We start from the raw sequence: 12,527 nt of genomic DNA on the forward strand, positions 1-12,527 counted from the left end.
AGTGCAACTACCCTGACCAAAGACACCCGGGTTGGAGTTGCCGCAGGAGCTGTGGACACTGCTGCCACTTCCCAGCAGGGAAGCCCAAAGGCACGTCATTTTAGGACGGCAGCCATCTTGAGGTGACCTTTTCCCACCCCTGCAGCTCCCTTTCCCCCCAAATAGGAGGTCACCTCCCAAGCAGTGAGAGTCTTCAGATGGAAGCTTCTGGGATGTATTGACCCACTCGCTTGGACCGTAATGCAGGGCCTGTGTCTTGGGCACCAGAGCACACCTCTCACCACCCACCTGGCTGAGGAAGTGGGTCTGTGAGGGGCTCGGCTCTTGGTGTCTCCTACAGTATGTGTGAGATGAATATTTATAAACACAGCTCAAAGGACTGTCCAGCACGGGTCTTACAGTGAACAAAGAGTGTGTGTGGGGGTGTGTGTGTGTGTGTGTGTGCGCGCGCGCGCACTGAGAAAATGTATGGTTGATTAAACCCATGCTGAAATTTTGAAGGGTGTTATTTTCTGAATGTTTGTGCCCCCCCATGAATATGCCAAAGCCTAATTCCCAATGCACTAACATGAAGAAGTGGCGCCTTCAGATGGTGATTGGGATACGAAGGTGGACCCTCGAGAATGGAATCAATGCCCCTATAAAATAGGCCTGCGGGAGCCCATCCGCCCCCTCTGCCGTGAGAGCACGCAGGGAGGAGCCTCCATCTATGAACCGGGAGAGCCAGCCCTCACCAGACACCACACCTGCTGGCCCCTGGACCTTGGCCTTCCCAGCTTCTGTAAGAAATACATTTCTGTTGTTTACGAGCCACCCAGTTTAGGGTATTTTGTTATAGTGGCTCAAAAGGACTAAGACAAGGGCTTTGTAAAGAAAAGCAGAGAAAAGTGAGAGGGTAGGACTGGAAGGCGGGGAAAACACGAAGGGAGAAAGAGTAAGACCCTCCCTCAGAGCCCCAGCGCCCGACCACGGGAAGCAGCTGCACCCGCAGCCTGCGGCGCCCTCAGTCCGTCCTGATGGACAGAGCAGGTCCCAGGTCATAAACTGCAGCCCACGGCGGATCAGGCCCATGGGTGTGTTTGGTTTGGGTCTGCCTACTGTTGTGCACAACTTTTGACTTAGGTGTCATTTTTTTTTAATCTGCAAATTTCAGATCAACTAAACTTTGAGTTGCTCTTGAGTTCCTGCTTGGCAGCAATGAGCTGGTGTTAAGCATGCAGTGGTCACCCTTCAGGCTGGCCACACACCCCCAGTGAACCATAGCTCCACCCTACCTTCATTTAGGGGTCAGCAAGCTATTAATACAATCTGTGGGCCAAATCCCACCTACAGACCTCAGACTAAGAATAGTTTTTTCATCTTAAAAAGAAGAAGAGCGTGCAATAGAGACTGCATGTGGCCTGCAAAGCCTAGAATACTTACTATCTCAACCTTCACAGAAACAGTTTGTGATCTCTGGATAAGTCTTGCCACCACAGAAATTTGAGTTTCGGATCCCTGCTGTTCCCAGTGCAAAGCGTCGTAAAGAAGGAATCACTGCTGGGTTTACACAGCATCCCTGCCTACTGCTGGAAAATATTGTGGTTCCAATGCCACAATACTGTTTATTTTCATGTAAAGGTGCACAAATGCATTATTATACCACTTTAATGCACTTAGCCTCAGAAAACAGCCATGAAGCAAAGATCACACTGTTTAGCACAGTCTTCTCAACTCCCTTTAACAGCCCTTATCCCCCCAAAGAAGGAGAAGTCAAGAGAGTAAGTGGAGACACTGTCAGAGTCAGTGAGATCAGCTCTTAATGGACCAGAAGTGCGTCTGACTCCCTGGGTCTCTTTGACATGATCAGCCATGCGGCATGGGCGACTGGCCCTCGCCGCAGACCAACCTCCCCATTAGCAGCTGCCCCCTGAAGGTCGCGTGTCACTTAGTGCCATGTGACCGAGCTTGGGGTGGCTGTTCCCTTCATCGTTTTCATTATGAATCTGTGCATAGAATGTGGAAGTTCAATTGTGTGGGAGCTCGTTGGAACACCAGTGAATTTCCACAGACCATCAAGAACGGAAGGTCTGGATTATGAAAGGGTCCTGACATGGAGTCACTGGGTGTCCAGTGGATCTGGCGCTAAGTTATGTCCTTGCATCACCACTCATCACACTGTAGAGCAGTGACTCTGGTCTCATGGAAGTTTCCAGTGTGTCGAGGTGGAGCTGAGGGGGACAGGCTAGAATGAGGGCTGATGGCCTAACAGGCACGCACACAGGAAACAAACACGGGGGCAGTGGTGCACGCCAGGCAGAGTGTGGCATCGATGTATCCTCCGATAAGAGAGTCAAAGGCTCAGCGTCCGTCCAGTGGGTAAAACCAGGCACGGCCTGCACCCGACACAGCCGTCAGCAATCTGCTTCTGTGGGCTGTTGTCATGCTCCTCCATCTTCCTTTCGAAGAAATTTTGGAAATTAAACCTAAAGAAATCATCAGCCTCCCTGCTGTTTCTCGTACACACTAAGTATACGATTATTGGTTATCCTGGAAAGTTCTGGAATTATTCTGGAATGGTCTGCAATGTTCTTCCCTCTCCTCTCTTGGCACTTTTAAGTTGCTCCTCAGATATCATCTTCTCAATAATCCTTTCCTGTCTACCTTATTACAATTCAACCCACTGCCCTTTCTGGCACAATTGGTCCCCTCCCTCCGCTAACACTCTCCTCAAACATGTATCGCCACCCAATATACCATGTAAGCTGTCTATTTACTTTTTTTTTTTTTTTTGAGTCAGAGTCTCACTCTGTCACCTGAGCTAGAGTTCCGTGGCACCATCATAGCTCACAGCAACCTCAGACTCCTGGGCTCAAGCAATCCTCCTGCCTCAGCCTCCTGAGTAGCTGGGACTGCAAGAATACACCACCATGCCTGGCTAATTTTTTTTCTATTTTTAGTGGAGACAGGGTCTCACTCTTGCTCAGGCTAGCCTCGAACTTCTGGCCCCAAGCAATCGTCTTGCCTTGGCCTCCCAGAGTGCTAGGATTACAGGTGTGAGCCACCGCTCACGGCCCAATTTACTTTTTTTATGGTCTATTTCTGGTCTGCTCCCACAAGGTTGAGAATAGTTGCCTAATTAAATAATAGTTGAATGAATGAGCTAAATTTTTATTTAATAGTTACAGCTGTTCTTTGTTTTATTTTGATTTTTACTGAACACTATCTTGGTCCCCTTTACCCAGCAAAGCACATGCCTCTCACCCACCCAACGTCTGTGGAAGATAAACATGTGGTTGTGAGATCGTGCAGCTGCACCTCCCTATTTTATTAATTTATTCCACTTGTGTAACCCCAGTCTTTGCCGAGTTTAGAACCTGGCACATAGTAGGTCCTCAGTAAATCTCCCAATAAGGAAACCAGAGATAGAAATGTAGGGGTGATTCCCACCGGGGTGATTCCACCCAGTTCAATAAACAATGTGGCCCCCAAGACCCAGGTTGAAGCCAGGACGTTGACAGATGGGGAGGGAGGGGCTCCTTTGAGAGCAGAATGGAGCCCGAGGCTTGACTCTCAGTGGGGACACAGGGGCTGTCCGAGCAGCAGGAGGTTGCCCGGGCATCAAACTGGCAGGGAGGAGCAAGCACAGGAGGGACAGCAGACACAGAGCCAGCCACCCTTGAAGGCCCAGGAGGGAAGCAGGAGTGGAGATCCACGGGTCTGGCTATTAGGAGGCACGTGTCTGTCATCGCTGTGTTTTCAGCCAAACAGAATTAGTAAAAGTCGCCTTGCCTTTCACCTTGCAAAAATGCTAGAAATTGTAAATATATTCTTTACTTACTACTGCTTCACAGATTGAATGGTTTTGACTTCTGTAGAAGTGCAGAGATCATTTATTTTGGAAAATCATTTTCATTGCTAATCATTACCTCTATAGTTCTCCATTATTGATCCTCAATACTTTTTGCACTGGGAATTCACTCTCCCTGGGATTGTAATTTTAAAGAAGTCATCTGCAATGACATGAGAACTTATGAAAACATTACAGCTCAGGAACTGTATGGAAAGCACTAACATTCTGAAAGTAGACCAATTTTTTTATAATTTAAAAAGTTTTTCTTATCATGTTTTAGAAACTTATAGCAGAAAATTTAGTGCCCTTTGCAAAAAACAAGCAAACCAAAATAACCTTCCTAATTATATTGGGCACAGCCCTAATGTGTGTGTACAAATTATATTCTTTTGGCTGGTTTGGACTGTTTCTGTCACTGTTTTTTCCGAGAGGAGAGATCCAAGTGCATTCACTTGAGGAAGCAGGCAGACCAATACACAATTACCAACAAACCACCAAAGTATTGGTGGGCTAAGTAATAAACATGTTACATTCTTAAAAATGATAGCTCTGTCCTAGAAATAGGAACTGACCCCTGTCTCCACTTCGCTGAGGACCTTCATAAAACACCAGACCAGACTGGGGGAGCAAATCGTCCCCAATTCGTGACATCATGGACTTTGTTTTCTGATAGGATCAAGGGCGTTTTTGTAAACACTATGCCAGTACCTGTGTTTTAATTATGAATCTATCTCAACAAGAAAACAGAGGCTGTGGCTATTGTCTGCTGTCATCCTGCAAAGGCCACACCCAAGGCCACACCCAAGGGACTCAGGATGAGGCAGTGTCCCCACATTGCCGCTGATCCCCAAAAGACTGACTTCTTGCTAACACAATTAAATTAAAATAACCGAGCATTAGTGCAGCTGTCAGACCTCAAAATAATTTTTCAAGAAGGATTTTTATGGAGGAAGCGTGTGCTTCTCAGCGACTACAGAATTATCCGTGTGGGAGAGAAATCTGTTCCATGGGTTTTTATTGGATCCGATATCAAAAGTTTCTTGCATAAAGGGCCTGACCCTGCAAGCAGAAATTAGATTCAGAGCTTTAACAGTAATTACAGCAGTTAGCTGGATGCCAGGCTCTGCCTCGGTTTCTGTTCCGGACATTAACTTTGGTGCTAGCGGAGCCTTTGCACTTTTGAAATGAACAAATCCGAGACGCTGCGGTACCCCAGGTAAGCGTCGGCCCCACAGACCTGCTGGGGAGGGGACCTGCTCAGCGTTTCAGCGTCCTCAAGTTGCTTTGCCCCTTCAGAGCAAGGACTGACTCTGGCCTCAGTTCCTGATGCCACACAGTCTGCCGGGTGACCAGACATGTGCAAAGTCTGATGTGCAGACGTGTGCACAGCACTGTGGCGACAGGGTCCCCAAGCTCAGGTGGGGACAAACCGCCGTGGGGGCCCACGCACTGGCAGGAAACTCTGATGGAGACAGAAGAAAGCTCCATAGCAAAGGCTCCGATTGCCCCGGCGTCAGGTGTGTTTGGTTCCATAGAGACGTTGGCTCAAAACTTCCTGCTCCTCTGAAAGAAAGGAAACCAGCCTCCCCTTGGCCATGCCCTCCTCCAGTCTACTGATTATCTCTCAGGTATCCCTCCCTTTCCTCTTATTAACATTTCCAAACTCTTCAAAACTAGCTAATATCTACCACGTGTGCTTTCTTATCTCCCATGTGCTATTCAACCTTCTGCAAATGTCCACGGAAATGGATGACTCTTCTGTGGTTCAGCGGTAATTTCAAAATTGTCAATCCTAAAGCATTGTGTGATTGAAAGGGGTCTCTCCCTCTGACTCCTTTGTGATCATTCGCCTCCGCATCTCAGATCCCTGGGTCCCCACGGGCTTGTCTTGCGGTCTTCCCCTCAGTGTGTGCATCTGATGGCTCTGATCACATTCTCAGTGGGTGAAAGGTTTCATACCTCTCAGTTCTGCGCCATGCACCTAGCACGTGCCGATCTGCTCTAACTGGAGAGCATTTGGAATTGTCCCTCAGCGACTCCCCAGTGGCCTGCTCAGCCCTTGGAAGTAGGTGGGTGCGAGTGGCCTGCTTTCTTGTCTCTTCAGCTTTGCTTCTGCCACCTGTGTCGAGAGCCCCTGCTTCCCAAGGGGTTTCAGTCGGAAAGTGTGGAGAACTAAAGCGATCAAAGAAACCCAGAGTCAGAAGAACCCTGACTATTTTTGCCCCAAGTAGCTCTGAGCAACTGAGTAAGCCCAATGGTCCATCCCTCAACAGAGCTTCCAAAGGGAAGAGGAGGATTTTCAACACACATCATAGACAGAGTTTTATAAAGGAAATTTTGTTTTACAACTTGCTGTTGTACCCCTTAACTTGCTCAAAGTCAGGGTTGAGTAATAAAGTTGTCACAGACATGGTGAGCAGGAATACGATGGCAGGGCCCCAAGATTCATTTTCGGAAGAACAAGTAAACACAGGGAACACTTTGCACACAGTGACTGTGCAAAATCAGTCTTGCCCACTGCCACCGAAAACTCCCCTCCCTGTGCCAAACACGGGAGTGTTGTCCGGGCCCACATGTGGTTGTGTAGCTTTCAATCTACTCTGGAACGCATTTCTAACCTGCCTGTGGGATTTTTGGTCCTTACAGCTCCTGATGGGCCACCTCAGGAAGTTCACCTGGAGCCCATATCGTCTCAGAGCATCCGGGTCACCTGGAAGGTAAACCAAGCCAACACTTGTATTCCGGGCACTTTCCCCAGGGGGCGAGCCCTTCACTCATGTTAAGTGCTGTGATTACAAGACACTAACATTTTAAGAAACTTTTATTTTTCAAAATTATATTAAAATCCCTTTTCTTAAAAATCAATATTTCTATTTATATTTTGAATACTTTTACAGCAAATCCTGTGTCTACAGAGAACTAAATTATGTGTCCTTTTTCATCCTTTGAATCTTGATCACGGTCCTAAGTATTGGTCACCATGTAAATTGTGAAACTTATGTCCCTGACTGTGATCTCTAACTTCATCCCAGCGAATGCTTCACCTGATTGCGTTTTCTTAGTGGCAAAGCGTGGTGTGGTAGAAAGCTGGCAGAAAGCAGAGAAGTCCTGGCTGAGCCGCTAACTAGCCATGTGCTCAAGAAAGCCCCTTAATTTCCTGGCCGCTGAGATGAACCGCTGCATCGGCCGTCTCCCCAGGCAGTGCTACCCGAGTGTGGCCCTCGGATGCAGACCGGCTGCTGGCCAGCTCAGTGTCGGCTGCCAGCCGGGGGGAGAGAATAAAAGCTTGACTCGTCGTGTAAACAGCTTCATCACTAAGCACATTGTTTTGCTCAGCTGCCGTGGTTTCCATAGCAAACTTTCTCAATGAAGGAAGCAGTGTTGATTCTGGTGCAATCTTGTCACACATTAGCACTTTGGGGCACCCCTATCCCACGACCTTCCAGACAGTAGTGTGGCACTGACGTGGTAGGTGAAACTACCTTGGGAATTAGTCGTCCTCTTGAATGTGCTCTTGGAGATAACTAGCTTAACCCAATTCCATTGTATCTGGAGTGCTATGATCAGAGCAGAAGCTCTGTAAGGTCGCACTTACTGTTCTAGTTCTGGATTTCTGTCATTACATGCATGCAATATTTTTATTACTTCTTTCTTCACCCTTTTTTCTGCATCCTCACTCAGAGAAGAAGGCAGCCAAGAACCACAGTGAGGTCTTCAGATGACACACTTCTTGTAACCATTGCACCTCTTTGTTTGCCCGTTGGTTTGTTTTCCTTCTAGTATTGGCTCTGTCATAAAGTGACCAGCATCTGTAACAAAAATGGACTTTCCTTGTCAGGGTGGAGACCACCTTTGGTATTAACACATGGCAATGCAGCCAGCCCCTTTGTGTCAGCTTTTTTCAACCCCAGCCGATGAGTGGTGTGTGCAGCGGGCAGCGTGGCATGAGCGTGCAGCTGCAGACAGTGCGGGCTGAGGAGTGTGGGCAGAGGTGCCGTCGGTCTTTGTGAGCACGTCCGCCACCCGCGAGCATCACACACACCGTATAAGAAAGGCACTCGGCAAGCCGTAACCCCACACGCATCCCTGCCATGCTACAAACGCGGTGCTGACTCACTCTGTCTTGAATTAAAGATGCTGTGAAGTTTCGCCCACTAGCCCTGCACATTCTCTTCTGCTTTGTCACTGAAAAAACCAGGCATTACTGTGGCCTCGAATGCTCTTTGGGTCCTGCCTGATAGAGGTGTCTGTCTGCAGAGTATCTAGCTCTGATGACTAAAAATGGAAACTCCTGAGGCTTTCAAAGGCATTGTGTCCTTTCTCTCTTTGTCGAAAGCACCAGCAAAAGTCGGTAGATTGCAGTTAAAATTCGTCTCAGTGCTGAAAGGATGAACACATTGTGGGCTATTAAGAGGAAGCCTGGCTCTCATTAGATTGTGAACGGATCGTGCTATGTGTTCGTGGAGGAGTGGAATCCGTCCCAGTGTAATGGGCCCTTGTGGCGTGGCCTGTCAGCAGGCAGGCATGTCTGTGATCTACCTGCCTAACGAGGGAAGGACAGCCCTGTCACCGGCTTTCCATTGCACGTTGGCGTATTTATGTAATGAGCTTTTAAAGCACATCACTGATTCAATCAAATTGTGTGCTATTGTGCGTCGCCTAGAGTGTATGTAAAGTGCAATACGCTGCATACAACATGCCTCTATTCTATGATGTTAAAGTTCAGAATATGCATGTTGTGGAAGGAGACTGCCGAGGAAGGGGGAAGAAAGGAGGAGGCAAGAGAAGACAGAGAAATGTGTTAGCCCTGAAGAGGGAGCCCCACATCCGTCAGCGAGGGTGGGAACTTCGGGAGTAGTGGGCAGCCAAGGCGGGGTGAAGGAGAGAAGAGCTCCGGGGTTCTGGTGGGAAAACAGCCATTGTAGGCTCTAAACCTCTTAAAGGTAAGGGGCACCCTAGCAGTCTTTTCGTGACACTGCAGATAGATATTAAATTCATTTAATTGTCCTCGCACAGGCAACACTTCTGCAGCAACACCTTCTGTTGAACAAAATAAACAACTGTCCCTTTGTATTTTAGTTATTTCTTTCATGGTTGCCCGTGGCCTACTGAATATGGCACAATCCGGTAGTTCACTCAAGGTCACCTGATGTCAGGCTGCAGCACCTCAGACTCCTGACTCAGGGGTTCCTGGCCATCCGGGTGGCAGGCCCACAGGTGGCATCTTTCCAGGTCATGCCCAGCTCTCCTGCCCAGTCCTGCTTATTCAAGGCTCAGGTGTGCGTGACTCTCGCTGTGAAAACAGGTGAATCTCCAAAGTGGAATTAGTAGTTCATCCTCTGTGTTCCCTGTTGCTCTTGGCGATGGCTCAGTGAGGTCCCCATCCCACGGTCTCTGCGGTCTGTTTTACGTGCATCTCTGCTGCTGTTCTGCAGGCTCCTTAAAGGCAGGGAGAGGGTCTGATCCAGCTCTGAACATGTCACGTGAATAGATGAATGACAGAAGCAGGGAAGAAGTGAGTGAGCGCCTACGTGAGTTCGGAATGAAGAGACAAGTGTTCCATTTCACAGTAGCCTTGGGAGTGTTCGGCATCTGAGCTAGTAGGTCTCCAAACAGCAGACTGTAAAATGTGATGGTCTTACTCATGGTACAGTGAAATACCCCAGGGGGTACAGTGGTAACACCCAAAGATGTGATCCACGCTCAGTGTACCAGACAGACCAACCACTTTGCACACAAGTTTCTACTGTAATTTATTTAAATGTAAAGGGCAGAAATGGTCCAATAAATTTGTGGTGAGTTTTATAGGAAATGGGCATCTGCACATCATAGATGTAAGCCCATAGGAAGATGTCCAAGAACCAGTACCATATTTGATGTCTATATTATGCGAAATGAAGGCTCAGAAAAGGCTCCTAGATACTTTTACATATTCTGAGTTAGATAAAAATGTGAGCTGCTGCCTTAACAGAAACTCAAGAGACCATGCAAATGGTTCTAAATAAAATAAAAATAAAGTAAATGACATAAGTTTCATTTTCTACCTCCTGCTTCTCATCCTTTGAAAAACAAACAGGTTTGCATAAGCAAATACAATGTAATTTACAGCATGTTTTATTTCTGATTTGAAATAAGAAAGAATTATTTAAAGCTATAGATTACTGATAGCATATATTTGATAAAGTTACCTGAAAATCATAGAACTAAAGAATTCTTTGAATTTTCAGAAAATTCCAATTTTAATCTATCCTCAAGTGTCTCTTTTAACAATGCCTGTCACCTTGTCTTTTGGTCAGTTTTAGAATGAACTGACCCCTTTTTATGCAAATTAAGGACAGTTTGATTCTAGTTATTGGCCTGTGTATGTGCGTATTGCCATAGTCATTCACAAAATAAAAACATTATTTTGAATATTTAATTATTATAGACATCTCAAAACACTTATCCAGAGAAAACAATTTAAAGCAGAGATGTTTCCTATTGATGTAAACTTTTTGTTGTTGCTTTATTTTTGCTTTAAATGAGGAATCTTTGTAGAACCACAGGCTGTCCCCAAAATATGAAATTTTCAATTGCTTAAATACTGCTGTGCTGAGAACAATTATCGAACTGATGACTCAGAATAAAAATCCTGAGAATGATTTCACCACTTTCCTGCCCCTCGGTATCACACCATCTGGCTGAGAATTTTATTTAGAACGAGCAGAATCCTCATTTAGAATTACAAAAAAGAGGTATTGTTTCCATAAAACATTAAAGCTGAGTATTTAGGGATTTAATTAAATTTCAGCAATCTGAAGAATACTTTTAGCCAGAACACCACATCTCTGCAATCCCTAATAATTCCAACTAATTGAGGCATCATTACAACCTATTATGTTTCAGAGATGAGCTCATACAATGGGAAAATGGCTCAATCTGTCATTTAGAAACAAAATTGCCATATTGCCAGTGGCCTCCGTGGTAATGGTTTAATGAACTTCAAGCTCTACTTGACTCCCACATTGAAATCCCGCTACCTCCAGGAAACAGCCCCGCGAGTTGGCAAGGGCAGCTCTAGAAGCACCTTCTAGCACCGGTGTTTCCTAGGTGGGGACAGCTGTCCTCTGGAGCATGTGCTCTCTGCCAGGCACGGCACGGCGCTACACTTTTGCTGCTTTGTCTCAATTGATATGCGTGTGGGAGCATCCAGTTTTGTGCTGAGGGAGACCCCAAACTTAGAGGAACTTGCCCGAGGTCTGAAAGATCCTGACTGTCAGATTGAGGCCGTCTGATTCTGTTTCCTGGGTTTCTACGCAGGTCGATGAATATGAAGGGCCAGGATTGTAGTTTGAGTGTCTTTTGGCTCAACGGATGTTAATTCCCTTTACTATTCCTTCCAAGCTCATGTTATAAATTACACCAGCCCTATTAAAATTAGAGAAGACACACAAAATTTAAGTTTTTACCTACTGCCATTTCTTTTTCAAATCATAAACTTAACCTTAGAGTAACTTGAGTAGTGAATAAATACCCTTTTTCCCTATATCAATTGCAATTCAAAAGGGTGGCCTTGAAATACATTTTACTTATTTTTTTTAACTACCACTTTAGGCTATGAAAAATTACAAAGGTTTGTATTTGCTTTTATGAACTAATCCATTGGATCTAGTGTTGGTTTTATAACAGTTTTATTTAAATTCCTGAAGACCAACATGTCTTAAAAATACTCAAGGAGTTGTCGGCCCTTCTCATATTAACGAGTCTAACCTCTCTCCCCTATGACAGGAAAAGAAAAAACCAAACCGATTTCAAATCTCTTGGTCATCCACATAGAGTAATATTGCTCTCTCTCAACTTCCTAAAGTAGGCTAGACTGTGGGCTCTGTGAGGGTTGAGGGTATGTCTAGCCTGTTCTTATACCCTCAGTGGGAATGCAATAAATATTTGTTAAATAAATGCATGAACCATTTGCCATTGTTCCCTTTTATATTAGAAGGTTCATATCACAAAGTGGTGCCTTTATTCCTGAAAAACTTGGGACTCCTTAGAAAGCCATAGGTGACTGAATTCGCATCTTAGTTTTGGGATTATATAAAAAATACATATCCCTTTAATGAAACCAGCTGTTGCTAAGTTGCACCATTAGGGATGCAGTCTGCATCTCTCGTCTACCCACTGGATTATCCCTCTCAGTTTACCCATGTGATTGGCTTTCTTCAAAGACTCTGGTTCTGTGTCCCAGAGCACAGCCACCAGCCTGCTTGCACAAAGGGTCCCTCAGGCCTCCGGACCAAAGCAGGCAGCTCTCTTGGTTCCCAGCTTCAAAGTGCAGTGACAATCCCGCCTGATGAGGCTGTACCTCTCCAGGTGATTGACCCTGACAGGACATGAATTGAACTTGGACTGAGGATTAGGACCAAGGCCATCTGCAGTCATCAAACCGGAAATCGTTTAAGATGGTTTCTTTAGGTGAATACAGGAAATCTAAGTGTAGACATTTTCATTTGTCTGTTTCATAACTGTTAGGTTATACATTGTTAGGTTACAATAGGTTAGAAGGCAATGTTTGTATTTTTTTTTTTTTTTGCCTTGATTTAGAGAACACATTATCAGAAGTGCAAATAAGAGTAATGGGTAGAAGCCACAATGTTGCAACTAAAAAATCATTTTGGACATTTGCTGATGATCACCCTTAGGTCTGTCTTTTTTTAGT

The 12,527-nt window shown here is 45.7% G+C and overlaps 1 protein-coding gene across 1 annotated transcript in view; it reads left to right on the forward strand.

Annotated features, from left to right (window-relative positions):
- Nucleotides 1–12,527, forward strand: part of DSCAM (DS cell adhesion molecule) — a 740,578-nt gene that overhangs the window by 619,059 nt on the left and 108,992 nt on the right. Inside the window, exon 17 of the mRNA XM_069471934.1 lies at nucleotides 6,479–6,549. Within this exon, the coding sequence (XP_069328035.1) occupies nucleotides 6,479–6,549 (71 nt within the window). The remainder of the gene's footprint in view (nucleotides 1–6,478; nucleotides 6,550–12,527) is intronic.

Source organism: Eulemur rufifrons, chromosome 7, assembly GCF_041146395.1.
Source record: "Eulemur rufifrons isolate Redbay chromosome 7, OSU_ERuf_1, whole genome shotgun sequence".
NCBI lineage: Eukaryota > Metazoa > Chordata > Mammalia > Primates > Lemuridae > Eulemur > Eulemur rufifrons.